Source organism: Saccopteryx leptura, chromosome 6 (genome assembly GCF_036850995.1).
Source record: "Saccopteryx leptura isolate mSacLep1 chromosome 6, mSacLep1_pri_phased_curated, whole genome shotgun sequence".
Lineage (NCBI taxonomy): Eukaryota > Metazoa > Chordata > Mammalia > Chiroptera > Emballonuridae > Saccopteryx > Saccopteryx leptura.
Window position 1 is genome coordinate 159,995,247 of NC_089508.1, and position 15,177 is coordinate 160,010,423.

The 15,177-nt window shown below is 39.8% G+C and overlaps 2 protein-coding genes across 8 annotated transcripts in view; one reads left to right on the forward strand and one right to left on the reverse strand.

Annotated features, from left to right (window-relative positions):
- KLHL3 (kelch like family member 3) overlaps positions 1-647 on the reverse strand; it is a 358,874-nt gene extending 358,227 nt beyond the window's left edge. For all 7 annotated transcript variants that reach the window (XM_066344557.1, XM_066344552.1, XM_066344549.1 and 4 more), the window contains exon 1: positions 449-647. The gene's annotated coding sequence lies outside the window, so the exon portion shown is untranslated. The remainder of the gene's footprint in view (positions 1-448) is intronic.
- Positions 646-15,177, forward strand: part of PKD2L2 (polycystin 2 like 2, transient receptor potential cation channel) — a 52,236-nt gene continuing 37,704 nt past the window's right edge. Inside the window, exons 1-4 of the mRNA XM_066343694.1 lie at positions 646-824; positions 1,493-1,594; positions 12,580-12,713; positions 14,451-14,707. Coding sequence (XP_066199791.1) covers positions 794-824; positions 1,493-1,594; positions 12,580-12,713; positions 14,451-14,707 — 524 coding nt within the window. The 5' untranslated portion in view covers positions 646-793. The remainder of the gene's footprint in view (positions 825-1,492; positions 1,595-12,579; positions 12,714-14,450; positions 14,708-15,177) is intronic.

Here is a 15,177-nt window from a genome sequence, read left to right on the forward strand (position 1 = left end):
AGAATCCCTTCTGTCTCATATGCTGGTGGCTTTAAATGCATTAATTCACAGCCCAATTCGTTTGGCCCTTTCTATAGCTGGTTTACAAACCGCTTGTCACCTCCGCAGCTTCGGCGCCAGACGTGCGTCTGCGCTCCCAAGGACTACGGCCCTGGCCTACCTTTTTACATAATCACTGCAGAGCGGGATCTTTTTTATTTTATTTTTTTACCTATTTTAACGCTCCCTTCACTCATCCTGGGTGGAAAAAGGGAGGGAGCTATTACTAGCAACCTCTCTCGGTCAACAGCCAGTTCCACCAGAGCAGCGGCACCGGGCAGCCCTGGCACGGCGTTCGGGCCCTGGCGGCCGGCGCACCTAGCCCCAAAAAGCCGTAAACTTGGGTAATTTGTTTACCCTTTCTGCACCCTCAATTTTTTCAGAACTAAAAGGACGACAAAACACCTACCTTTCAAGAAGGAGGGTGTGAAGACCAAACAAGCCAATAAATATTAAAGGTATTCAAGAAAGAGTAGCCCGTTATAATTAATTACTATTTTTATGATTAACCTCAGGCCCAAAGCCAGGTATGCCCTAGAAGTCGACCCTCCGCAGGAGACGAACGCCGCAATCTATAGCCCCGCCTCGGGCGAAAACCTTCCAGAATGTCGTCGGTGCGCGTGCGCACTTGCAACTTGTAGTGCAGCTAGCATCCCTCGAGGAGCTGGAGGCTCGCGCAGGCGCATGACCTAGGCGGCTTGCGCAGGCGCGGTAGGCCTGGGGAGGTTGAACAGGCGTCTCTTCCAGGTCCGCCATGCCTGTGGCATCCCGTTGGCACCAAGGCGGTGAGGCGTCCGCCAGTGAATGGGTGGGACAGGGTGGAACTGGCAATTCCTAATACCCTGGAGAGAAGTCTGTTAGCCCCATAGCTGCTCATGTGAAGATGTGACCTCCAGCACGTTTAGCCCTCACGGCCTCCCTTTAATCGGCGAGGGGACGTGAACCCATTTTACAGACTGAAAAACTGAAGCCCTGCGGAGACTTGGAACTTCCCCTTGCCCGAGGCTTGAGCCGAACGCTGGCATTTGCTGTACAGTGATCGTAGTTAGACCAGTCTTCCTAAGTCCTTTGTTGTCGTGACCTTGACCGAACCCCAGGCCATATTCTCTTCCCCCTACAGGCTTGCCAAGAAATCAGTATTGACCTGGTGGTGAAAACAAGGACGGATTTGGAGTTTTAATTTTGTGTTTTACTTTTTCATTTTAAGACTGGTATTGTCCTATATATACATGTTATGTTATAAAATTACAATAGTTAGTATACAGTCACAAAATTACTGCCCATTTACCCCCATGGGAAAATGGTAGTAAATATTCCTCCCTCATGAAAGTGAGAATAAACAATCAGAAGCTGTCCTTCACACAGCGTAGCACTAAAAGATGTTTTTCTAGCATTGTTATTTATATACATTATGAATTAGATAATAATATAAGTTTTGTTTTATATCTAACAGGGATTCCAAAACCTAAGCGGCATGTCAGAGAGGAAGTAGAAAATACAATCACACTCCAGGAGTTATTATTCTACTTTATTTTTTTAATAGACCTATGTATATGTAAGTACATAGCTGTAGATTAAAATGCTGTTTACACTAAAATTATGTAGAGATGAGAAATAAAATGTGGGATTTATAAAACTATAGGTTTTCAGAGTACTAAAACCTCAAAAACTAGTGACACATTTCAGACATTATCCTACATTTATTTTGATTGAGGCACTGTCTGGGTATCTCAGTTGATTAGAGCATCATCTCAGTGCACCAAGGTTGTGGTTTCAATCCCTTTCTTCTCTCTCTCTCTCCCTCCCTTCCTCTCTCTGAATCAATAAATTTTAAAAATTCATTTAGCTTGACACTATTTCCATTTCTTAAGAGACAAAACTTGAGATTACAGATAAAGCTTTCATAGTCACCATTGATTGAATTAATTGTTCCTTTCTGTTGGCAGTTTTATCTTGAATATAAATTATTCCCTTGACTTGGTAATTCTAACTTGATTTCTTTTAGAGCCATATATTTCATAAGTCATTGCTCAATTTCATAAGTCAAACTACAAATGAGGCTAAAGAAGTTAATCTTAATGTCTGCTTATTCTTCTTCCTGTTCCTTTGCACAATTAATAGTTAAATATGCTTGTGCTGAGTCACAGAATGAATGAATCAATGCAGATCTCTTAAGGAAGACTAGAAAAACTTCTCAGCCTGAATGCCGCCCGTTTTGGGGTCAATAACTTTGACTTAATCAATATTAAAGAGCACTTTATCTTTAGAATGTCCAACATAGGGTAGATGTAAGCTCACTCGCCACATTTACCTCTTTTTGTATGGACTGCATACTGGCAATCATATATCAATAATTGGTTTGTAGGAGTTACCTTGAGTTGGATCTTGATTAAAAAGACAACTATAAGGCCCTGGTCAGTTGGCTCAGCGGTAGAGCATCAGGCATGTGGAAGTCCTGGGTTGGATTCCCGGTCAGGGCACACAGGAGAAGCACCCATCTGCTTCTCCATCCTTCCCCCTCTCCTTCCTTTCTCTCTCTCTCTTCCCCTCTGGAAGCCAAGGCTCCATTGGAGTAAAGTTGGCCCAGGCGCTGAGGATGACTCCATGGCCTCCTTCTCAGGTGCTAGAATGGCTCTGGCCCCAACGGAGCAACGCCCCAGATGGGCAGAGCATCACCCCCTGGTGGGCATGCCCGGTGGATCCCGGTGGGACGCATGCAGGAGTCTCTGACTGCCTCCCCACTTCTAACTTCAGAAAAATACAAAAAAAAAATGACAATTATAGCCAGTCTTATAAATTAGGACAGGGGTCCCCAAACTTTTTACACAGGGGGCCAGTTCACTGTCCCTCAGACCGTTGGAGGGCCAGACTATAAAAAAAAACTATGAACAAATCCCTATGCACACTGCACATATCTTATTTTAAAGTACAAAAACAAAACGGGAACAAATACAATATTTAAAATAAAGAACAAGTAAAATTAAATCAACAAACTGACCAGTATTTCAATGGGAACTATGCTCCTCTCACTGACCACCAATGAAAGAGGTGCTCCTTCCGGAAGTGCAGCGGGGGCCGGATAAATGGCCTCAGGGGGCCGCATGTGGCCTGTGGGCCATAGTTTGGGGACCCCTGAATTAGGATATCTTAGACTGGTTTTTAAATGCCTACAGAACATTTAGGGACTGGAAAAATATAAAATCATAATCCCATTATTCAGAGATCAAAAACATCTTTTTATAATTTGAAAGCAACTTAAATCTCCATCAACAATTTGTTTAACATTATGTACAGTGAAATAATGCAACAATAAAAAATGTCATAGACTCGTGTGTGCCATGGAATGATGTTGAAGATACATGGTTTCTAAAAATTAGAGGGCTTCTAGCAAAAAATAATAGTACATATTTAGGCCACACTCCACTCTAAAACCTATTCACCCACCCCTAGAAAGAGAAAGTAAGAAAGAATACTAGTTAATACTTGTTAAAATTCTGGCTCTGGACAGTTGGCTCAGTGATAGAGCATCGGCCTAGTGTGTGCATGTCCCAGGTTCAATTCCCAGTCTGGGCATATAGGAGAAGCAACCATCTACTTCTCCCCACTCCTCTTACCACTTCTCCTCCCACCCCCATAGCCACGGCTTGATTGGTTTGAGCACATTAGCCCCAGGTGCTGAGGAAGGCTCCATGGAGCCTCCACCTCAGGTGCTAAAAATAACTTGGTTGTGAACATGGCCCAAGATGGGCAGATCATCAGCCCCAGATGGGGACTGCCAGGTGGATTCCAGATGGGGCATATGAAGGAGTCTATCTCCCCTCCTCTCACTTGGAAAAGAAGAAAAAAAAATACTTGTTAAAACTTTTACCATGTGCCATAACAAGTTTTAAATGTTCCACATGCCTTACCTCACTTCTCATACCAAAACTATTAGGTAAGAGATATTATTCCTATGATAGGACTCAAATTGTTATCTGTCTGAATAGCCTTGACTATTCAACATTGTATATTGCCTACTTTTCAATATGGAAAAAGCCAATTTGCAGAGTATTATGTACAATGTCATCTCATTTTTGTAAAAATAATTATTTTTTTTATAATTTTATTTTTTTAATGGGGTGACATCAATAAACAGGATACATATATTCAAAGATAACATATCCAGGTTATCTTGTCGTTCAATTATGTTGCATACCCATCACCCAAAGTCAGATTGTCCTCTGTCACCTTCTACCTTATTTTCTTTGTGCCCCTCCCCCTCCCCCTTTCCCTTTCCCTCTCCCCCTCCCCCCGTAACCACCACACTCTTATCAATGTCTCTTAGTCTCACTTTTATGTCCCACCTACGTATGGAATAATGCAGTTCCATAATAATGCAGATCTTGATAATGTTATCAAGATCCCATCATTTTGCTGTAAATGATCCGATGTCATCATTTCTTATGGCTGAGTAGTATTCCATAGTGTATATGTGCCACATCTTCTTTATCCAGTCATCTATTGATGGGCTTTTTGGTTGTTTCCATGTCCTGGCCACTGTGAACAATGCTGCAATGAACATGGGGCTGCATGTGTCTTTGCGTATCAATGTTTCTGAGTTTTTGGGGTATATACGCAGTAGAGGGATTGCCGGGTCATAAGGTAGTTCTATTTTCAGTTTTTTGAGGAACCACCATACTTTCTTCCATAATGGTTGTACTACTTTACATTCCCACTAACAGTGTATGAGGGTTCCTTTTTCTCCACAGCCTCTCCAACATTTGCTATTACCTGTCTTGTTAATAATAGCTAATCTAACAGGTGTGAGGTGGTATCTCATTGCAGTTTTGATTTGCATTTCTCTAATAACTAACGAAGATGAGCATCTTTTCATATATCTGTTGGCCATTTGTATTTCTTCCTGGGAGAAGTGTCTGTTCATGTCCTCTTCCCATTTTTTTATTGGATTGTTTGTTTGTTTGTTGTTGAGTTTTATGAGTTCTTTGTATATTTTGGATATTAGGCCCTTATCTGAGCTGTTGTTTGAAAATATCATTTCCCATTTAGTTGGCTGTCTGTTTATTTTGTTATCAGTTTCTCTTGCTGAGCAAAAACTTCTTAGTCTGATGTAGTCCCATTCATTAATTTTTGCCTTCACTTCTCTTGCCATTGGAGTCAAATTCATAAAATGCTCTTTAAAACCCAGGTCCATGAGTTTAGTACCTATGTCTTCTTCTATGCACTTAATTGTTTCAGGTCTTATGTTTAGATCTTTGATCCATTTTGAGTTAATTTTAGTACAGGGGGACAAACTGTAGTCCGGTTTCATTTTTTGCATGTGGCTTTCCAGTTTTCCCAGCACCATTTATTGAAGAGGCTTTCTTTTCTCCATTGTGTGTTGTTGGCCCCTTTATCAAAAATTATTTGACTATATATATATATGGTTTTATTTCTGGGTTTTCTATTCTGTTCCATTGGTCTGAGTGTCTATTTTTCTGCCAATACCATGCTGTTTTGATTGTCGTGGCCCTATAATATAGTTTGAAGTCAGGTATTGTAATGCCCCCAGCTTCATTCTTTTTCTTTAGGATTGCTTTGGCTATTCGGGGTTTTTTATAATTCCATATAAATCTGATGATTTTTTGCTCAATTTCTTTAAAAAATGTCATTGGAATTTTGATGGGAATTGCATTAAATTTGTATATTGCTTTGGGTAATATGGCCATCTTGATTATATTTATTCTTCCTAACCAAGAACAAGGAATATTCTTCCATCTCATTATATCTTTTTTTATTTCCCTTAACAATGGTTTATAGTTTTCATTATATAAGTCCTTTACATTCTTTGTTATGTTTATTCCTAGGTATTTTTTTGTTGTTGTTGCAATCGTGAAGGGGATTATTCTTTTGAGTTCGTTCTCAAATGTTTCATTGTTGGTATATAGAAAGGCTATTGACTTCTGTATGTTAATTTTGTATCCTGCGACCTTACTATATTGGCTTATTGTTTCTAGTAGTCTTTTTGTGGATTCTTTGGGGGTTTCGATGTATAGGATCATGTCATCTGCAAAAAGTGATACCTTTACTTCTTTTCTGATATGGATGCCTTTTATTTCTTTGTCTTGTTGATTGCTCTGGCTAGAACCTCTAGTACCACATTAAATAAGAGTGGAGAGAGTGGACAACCCTGTCTTGTTCCTGATTTAAGGGGGAACGCCTTCAGTTTTGTGCCATTTAATATGATGTTAGCTGATGATTTATCATATATGGCCTTTCTCATGTTGAGATATTTTCCTTCTATACCCATTTTGTTGAGAGTCTTAATCATAAAATTGTGTTGTATTTTATCGAAAGCCTTTTCTGCGTCTATTGATAAGATCATGTGGTTTTTGTTCTTTATTTTGTTGATATGGTGTATTACGTACGTTAACCGTTTTATGTATGTTGAACCATCCTTGAGATTCTGGGATGAATCCCACTTGATCATGATGTATTATTTTTTTAATATGTTGTTGTATTCGATTTGCTAGTATTTTTTTTAGTATTTTAGCATCTGTATTCATTAGAGATATTGGTCTGTAGTTTTCTTTTTTTGTGCCATCCTTGCCTGGTTTTGGTATGAGGGTTATGTTGGCCTCATAAAATGTGTTTGGAAGTATTGCTTCTTCTTCAATTTTTTGGAAGACTTTCAGTAGAATAGGAACCAAGTCTTCTTTGAATGTTTGATAAAATTCGCTGGTATAGCCATCTGGGCCTGGACTTTTATTTTTGGGGAGGTTTTTAATGGTTTTATCTATTTCTTCTCTACTAATAGGTTTGTTTAGGCTTTCTGCTTCTTCTTGACTCAGTCTAGGAAGGTTGTATTGTTCTAAGAATTTATCCATTTCTTCTAGGTTGTTGAATTTAGTCGCATAAAGTTTTTCATAGTATTCTACAATAATTCTTTGTATATCTATGGTGTCCGTGGTGATTTCTCTTCTTTCATTTTGGATTTTGTTTATATGAGTTCTTTCTCTTTTTTCCTTGGTAAGTTTTGCCAAGGGTTTGTCAATTTTGTTGATCTTTTCAAAGAACCAGCTCCTGTTTTATTGATTTTTTCTATAGTTTTTCTGTTCTCTATTTCATTTATTTCTGCTCTGATTTTTATTATCTCCTTTCTTCGGCTGGTTTTGGGTTGTCTTTGTTCTTCTTTTTCTAGTTCCTTAAGGTGTGAAGTTAAGCGGTTCACTTGGGCTCTCTCTTGTTTGTTCATATATGCCTGAAGTGATGTGAACTTCCCTCTTATCACTGCTTTTGCTGCATCCCATAGATTCTGATATGTCGTATTGTCATTTTCATTTGTCTGTATATATCTTTTGATCTCTGCACTTATTTCTTCTTTGACCCATTCATTTTTTAAAAGTACAATATGTTGTTTAGTTTCCACATTTTTGTGGGATTTTTTTCCTCCTTTTTGCTGTTGAATTCTAGTTTCAAGGCTTTATGATCAGAAAATATGCTTGGTACAACTTCAATTTTTCTGAATTTACTGATGTTGTTTTTGTGGCCCAACATATGGTCAGTTCTTGAGAATGATCCATGTACACTGGAAAAAATGTATACTCAGTCACTTTGGGATGAAATGTCCTGTAGATGTCTATCATATCCAGGTGCTCTAGTGTTTTGTTTAAGGCCACTATATCTTTGTTGATTCTCTGTTTGGATGACCAGTCTAGAGCCGTCAGCGATGTATTGAGGTCTCAAAGTATGATTGTATTTTTGTCAGTTTTTGTTTTAAGGTCAATAAGTATCTGTCTTATATATTTTGGTGCTCCTTGGTTTGGTGCATATATATTAAGAATTGTTATGTCTTCTTGATTCAGTGTCCCCTTAGCCATTATGAAATGGCCATTTTTGTCACTGAGTACTTTTGCTGTCTTGTAGTCAGCATTATCAGATATGAGTATTGCTACGCCTGTTTTTTTTTTATGTTATTTGCTTGGAGTATTGTTTCCAGCCTTTCACTTTGAATTTGTTTTTATCCTTGTTACTTAGATGAGTTTCTTGTAGGCAGCATACAGTTGGATTTTCTTTTTTAATCCATTCTGCTACTCTGTGCCTTTTTATTGGTGAGTTTAATCCGTTTACATTTAGTGTAATTATTGACACTTGTGAGTTCCCTATTGCCATTTTATAGATTGCTTTCTGTTAGTTTTGTGTCTTGTTTGATCCTTCTCTTTCATCTTTCTATCTTTTGTTTTTATTTGGTTGTATTCCATACATCTTTCCTCTGTTGCTATCTTTTTTAAATCATGTGCTTCTGTGGTGGTTTTTTCAATGGTGGTTACCTTTAAGTAATGAAAAGGGTTCCTACCCTGTTCATTGTAGTGCACTATTTTGTGAGTACTGTTGCACTCCATTGTCCTTTGCTACTGTTAATCTCCATCCTCTCCTCCCCCTTTCTTTTTGTTGTTGTCACAGTTTAAATTTGGTTTTATTGTGTTCTTCTTGGAGCTTTTACTTGTGGCTTTGTTTTTTTTTTTTTTTGTTCTTTGTATCTGATTGGATAACCCCCTTTAGTAATTCCTGGAGTGGGGGTTTTCTGATGATAAATTCCCTCATCTTTTCTGTATCTGTAAATGTTTTTATTTCTCCTTCATATTTGAAGGATAGCTTTGATGGGTATAGTATTCGTGGCTGAAAGTTCCTCTCTTTCAGGACTTTAAATATTGGGGTCCACTCTCTTCTAGCTTGTAGAGTTTCTGTTGAGAAATCTGATGATAATCTAATGGGCCTTCCTTTATATGTTGTATTCTTCTTTTCCCTGGCTGCCTTGAGAATTTTTTCTTTGCCGTTGGTTTGTGCCGATTTCATTATGATGTGCCTTGGAGTAGGTTTGTTGGGGTTAAGAAAACTCGGAGTTCTGTTTGCTTCTTGAATTTGAGGCTTTAGTTCTTTCCACAGGCTTGGGAAGTTCTCATCTATTATTTGTTTATGTTCTCCATTCCATTTTCTCTCTCTTCTCCCTCTGATATACCTATTATTCTTATGTTATTCTTTTTGATGGAGTCAGATAATTCCTGTAGGGCTATCTCATTTTTTTTCATTTTTGAGTCTCTTTCTTCTTCTCTCTGTTGTGCCTCAAGTTGCTTGTCTTCTATTTCACTAATCCTACCTTCTATCTGGCCTGTTCTATTAGCTAAGCTTGTTACCTCGTTTTTCAGCTCGTGAATTGAGTTTTTCATCTCTGTTTGATTTGTTTTTATAGTTTCAATTTCCTTGGAAATATATTCTTTGTGTTTATTGAGTTGTTTTCTGAGCTCCCTAAATTGCCTTTCTGTGTTTTCTTGTATATCTCTGAGTATTTTTAGGATTTCTATTTTAAATTCTCTGTCGTTTAACTCCAAGGTTTCCAATATATTAAATTTTTTCTTCATAGATTTTTTCCTCATCTAACTGTGTTACCTCTCTTTCTTTTGTATCCATGATATTCAATTTTCTCTTCCTTAATGGCATCTGAGGGTGGTTTTGCTGATAGTATTAATGAGATTTAATAAAGAATAAAAAGTTAAAAAAATAAAAATAAAAAATTGAAAAGTTTTTTTTAAAAAAATAATTAAATAAAGAAAAATAAAATAATTTTTTTAAAAAGGAAATTATTCCCCCCTCCTTTTTTCCTCTCCTCTCCTCTCCCCTCTTTCTTGAGAAAATCTTGTGGTGAACTGTGAATTATATTGTACGAAATAGAACAAACAATGCCTGTATTGGAGGGCCTGAATTGGGGAGAAGTTATAAAGGGGCAAAAAAAAACAAAACCAGAAAAAAAGGGGGTATGGACCCACAAAAAGCAAATAAGGAAAAAATTTGGGTCAAGAATAAAATGATTTGCTTATAGGTGTTGATTGACTAAGAGTTATGATGAGAGGAATAAGAGGGAAACAGGAAAATGGGGGCACAAATTAAAAAATTACTATTGTATTTAGTGGAACAAGAACTAGATAAAATGGAGAGCCAGGGATGGGAGCACTGCTAGTGAGTTAAAAAGGTGAAGTAAAAAACCCCCAAAATGCCACAAACATAAGTTTGAGTCCCAGATAAGATAATTTGTTCGTTATTGAGGTTTGAATGAGAGGAGACATAAAGGAGAAAGGAAGAAACTAATATAGAGGGAGAAAAGAAAGAGAGAGAGAGAAAAAAAAGAGGGAACCACTAAAAGAAGAAAAAAGAAAAAAGAGGAGAGAGAGAGAGAGAGTTAAGGGTTTTGGAGTGCAACCCTCATAGAGAGAAAGGAAGAGGAAAGAAAAGATAATGGGAAGGCCCTGCCGGTTGGCTCAGCGGTAGAGCGTCGGCCTGGCATGCGGGGACCCGGGTTCGATTCCCGGCCAGGGCACATAGGAGAAGCACCCATTTGCTTCTCCACCCCCCCTCCTTCCTCTCTGTCTCTCTCTTCCCCTCCTGCAGCCAAGGCTCCATTGGAACAAAGATGGCCCGAGCGCTGGGGATGGCTCCTTGGCCTCTGCCCCAGGCGCTAGAGTGGCTCTGGTCGTGGCAAAGCAACGCCCCGGAGGGGCAGAGCATCGCCCCCTGGTGAGCAGAGCGTCGTCCCTGGTGGGCGTGCCGGGTGGATCCCAGTCGGGCGCATGCAGGAGTCTGTCTGACTGTCTCTCCCCGTTTCCAGCTTCAGAAAAATACAAAAAAAAAAAAAAAAAGAATGGGAGATGTAACACTTATGGGTAGTGTAGTTCAAGGAGAGGAGAGAGTAAGACTGGCAGAGAGTTAAACGACCAAATTGGAGGAGGAAAAAAAAAATCAAGAATGAAGATAAGAGAAACAAATGAACAAATATAATAAAATGGGATAGGTTATAAAGTCTGCAGATTATTGTTGATTTTGAGAGGTTATCTTCTTGCTTTTTCTTTTCTCTCCCTCTTCCTGGTCGGTGACTCTGTATCCCGGGTTCTGCCCCTTTGGCACACTCAGGTAGAGGTTTGCAGTTGATAAGTCTCTAGGGCGATGTCATGTATTGTGCTTCAGTCTCGTTGGCAGTCGAGGCTCAAAGAATTTATAGGTTCCGCCAGTGAGAGAGTCCGTGTTCCTGGAGCCTCTCTCCTAGTCTTTCCTTCCTCAATTAGTAGCCTGATAATCCAGCTATGGGGTTTCTGCTGCTTCTGCCTGGATAGTTAGAGGCTCAAAGAGCTGGCCACTCCCCACTCTATTTCCACTCAGCACAGGGCTCTGGGTAAGGCTCAGTCAGTCAGAGTTGCTAGCATAATCAGGCGGGGCTTCCGCCCACTCAAAGACCTCTGGCTCTGCCACTCTGTCCGGTAACACGGGTGGGCACCCACTCCTGGGGCGCTTGGAGGAAACTCTCGCTCACTATCTGTGCGCAGACCAGGATATCAGGCTGGAAGTCTCACCCTCTGAGTGAAACCCCCTCCCGCACAGAAAAGTTGCAGCGTTGGAATTGGCTCTCGCTCCCTCCCTGTACGCGGCTCCCTCAGGGTGCTGGGGCAGCTCGAGATTCCGCTTTTGGCCCACACAAAGGCCCCTGACTCTGCCCCTCTGTGGGATAACACGGGTGCCCACTCCTGAGGTGCTGGGAGGAATCTCTTGCCCTCTCTCCGTGCGCCCCGACCAGGATATCAGGCCAGCCGCCTCCCCTCTGAGTGAAACCCCCGCCTGCACAGAAAAGTTGCAGCGTTGGAATTGGCTCTCGCTCCCTCCCCGTGCGCGGCTCCCTCAGGGCGCTGGGGCAGCCCAGAGATTCCGCTTTTGGCCCACACAAAGGCCCCTGATTCTGCCTCTCTGTGGGATAGCACGGGCACCCACTCCCGGGGCTTTGGAAGGAATCTCTCTCCCACTATCTGCCCGCGCCGACCAGGGGATCGGGGAAAATGGCTGCCCCACTTGTCTTTCTTTGTCTGCGTTTGGCACGAGTCTTAGCTTGTATTGACTGGGTTGCCGCAGGCACAGTTTTTCCTCGGCTTGGATCTCCGTGCTACAGCCTGGTTCGGCCGTTTGTGCCACGGCCTGGATCTATTCACCCCCTTTGCCCGCCTCAGTTTCTATATTCTCAGTTCCCAGTGAAAGTCACCCTGTTAAGGTTAGTGAGGAAAGAGGAGCATTTCTTACTCCCTATTTCCTTCGGGGTTTGATTATATATTTAGCCAATTTTTCGCTCAACCATACCTTCGGGTGTATTGCGAAACATCTGGAGGCTCCAAGGATAGGTTTTTTTCTGTTTCTGGTTGAAGATCTTGTTGAGTATTGGGGAAGATTTATCGGTATCGCTTCCTACCGTGCCATTACGCTGACATCCAAAATAGTTATTTTCTTTATGAATGTGTATGCATATAGAAAAATCTGGAGAGTATATACCAAATCTAACTCTAGCAGTGAAGTTATAGGAATCTTCTTCCTGTTTTGTATATTTCTATTTAAAGATTTTTTATTATTTTATAATTATACAAGAATTAAAATTGAATTTCAAAACAAAATTGGAAACAAACTTGTAAGTAAATATTTAATTATAATAAACTCCATTTTTAAACAAATTTTTAAACAGAAAATTCTTCTTCTTAGTGACTTTTGGGATGGTAAACCCACATATGTATTACTTAAACAAAGTTATGTCATCTCTGTTTTTGGACACTTCTGTGCCTGGTGAAGAAAAAACCAACTTTAAGTCGATTCACAGGATTATTGATTTTTGGAAGGTAAGGTATCATGTGATTGGATAAAGTAGCTGTAGGTATTGCATAAACCCTGGCACATGTAGTAGGCACTTGATACATATTTGTTGAAGAAATAAGTAAAAATGAATGTCATTTCTTTATATTAGAAGCAACCAACCAGTAAGTATTTATTGAGGATTTGCATTCTCAGTGTGATAGAGTTCTTATAACTTTAAAAAGCTAATCATTATTTATTGCATTTGGAAAATAGGAAACTTGCTTCTTATGTGGAGGTTAGGATCCAAAGACAGTCTTTAATTGTGTACAGCATAAATCATTCTTTAAAAAATCCTTAAATTGGGCTCTGGCTGGTTGGCTCAGCGGTAGAGCGTCGTGACGCCTGGCGTGTGGGGGAGCCGGGTTTGATTCCCAGCCAGGGCACATAGGAGAGGCGCCCATTTGCTTCTCCACCCCCCCCCCCTTCCTCTCTGTCTCTCTCTTCCCCTCCCACAGCCAAGGTTCCATTGGAGCAAAGATGGCCCGGGCGCTGGGGATGGCTCCTTGGCCTCTGCCCCAGGCGCTAGAGTGGTTCTGGTCACCGCAGAGCGACACCCCGTAGGGGCAGAGCATCGTCCCCTGGTGGGCAGAGCATCGCCCCTGGTGGGTGTGCCGGGTGTATCCCGGTCGGGCGCATGCGGGAGTCTGTCTGACTATCTCTCCCCGTTTCCAGCTTCAGAAAAATACACACACACACACAAAAAAAAATCCTTAAATTGCCCATGAAGTAAAATATATGTGATTTGAGTATATTATACAACCCTGTACTGTGTGTGTGTTACAATAATGTACAATATATAGTAAAGAGTACATATACAAAACATAATTTTATAGTGTTTTTAATTGTATAAGAGAATCATTACTTCAACATTGGAGCAGACTTGTTTTTTAACACTTAGCAAGATGCTTACATTATGAGGAAAGAACAGTTAAGGAAATGGCAGTTTTGGGTATCCCATGTCACAACCATTGAAACATAACGTAGAGGAGGTAGGAAAGGCTTTCCTGAGGTGATGACAATTCAGTTGAGTTCTAAAGGATGAGTAAGGGAAGGGCATTCTAGGAAGAATAAAGAATATGCTGCATAAGTAATATGGACCTATGTTTGACATTACCTGTATAGACATATAGAAGATGAGGTAGAAACAGCCAAACTATGACTTACCATATTTCCCCATGTATAAGACGCACCCTTTTAAAAAAAATGTGAGGTCTAAAACCTGGGTGCATCTTATATAGTAGTTGTAGATTTTTTTACTTGCATTTCCCTCTTTTTCGTGCTTGTTTTTGCGCTCATTGTTGAAGACAGTGATTCATCATCAGACACAGATGAGGACAAGCTAATGGATAGGGGTTTTGACAGTGATGAGGAGTCGTATGAATTTTATGATGAATAAAACTTGAGTTCAATAACTTTATGTAATACATTTTTTTCAAATTTTGGGCCCCCAAATTAAGGTTCATCTTATGCATGGGAGCGTCTTATACATGGGGAAATACAGTAGGTCAAATCATAAATGCCATGCTAGGAATTTGGAACCTATCAAGGAGACAAGGTCATTATCATCATCATCATTAATATTAATGTTGTCTTGAATAATTTTATTTTCATACTCATCCTCAAATTCACTGATTTTTATACTCCTATGAATAACATGTAGATTCCATTATACAGTTGACATTAAAATATTTTTCCCATAACATTTATCTTTCTATGTGAAGTTTATGGAAGGACCTCTTTTGGATGGTCTGTACTGGGACTCATGGTACAATAAAAACAATTTGTATGATTTAAAGAACAGCAGTCGCATCTACTACGAGAACATACTTTTAGGAGTTCCCAGAGTTCGTCAACTAAAAGTCCGAAACAACACGTGCAAGGTCTATTCATCCTTTCAGTCTTTGATGAAAGAATGTTATGACAAATATACTCCTGAAAATGAAGATATATCTGACTTTGGCCTTAAAGATGATACTGAGTAAGTAGTGTTACATTACACGTAACTTTTTCTAGCAGTTTACCACTGTATCTTTAAACAATTGTGAAAATATGTGTATTTTCCAAATAATACCAACAGGGGTCTTATTCCAATAATAGTAGCAAAGGACAATTCAGAGACACAGTGTTTAGAAAAGGAAGAGTGAACCTGTTATTTTTTGTTTACCTAAATTATATAAAGTGTTTTCATTTTCTCTAGTATATTAAGGGCTAACTCATTGGACACAAGGCAGAGCATCCATTTTTTATCTTTCAATACTCTGGCCAGATTCACCTCAAACACATCCCAAATGCTTCTTGGAATCCATAAGAAGTATCCTAGGTGTCTTAGGCAATTTTTCTCCTTTCTCACTCTGTCTGACTTACTTTAGTGATATCTCTCTTCTTGCCAGTATTCAAAAGTGGCAATTATGCTCTAGGCACTGTATCTGATGATGCCTGCCAAAGATG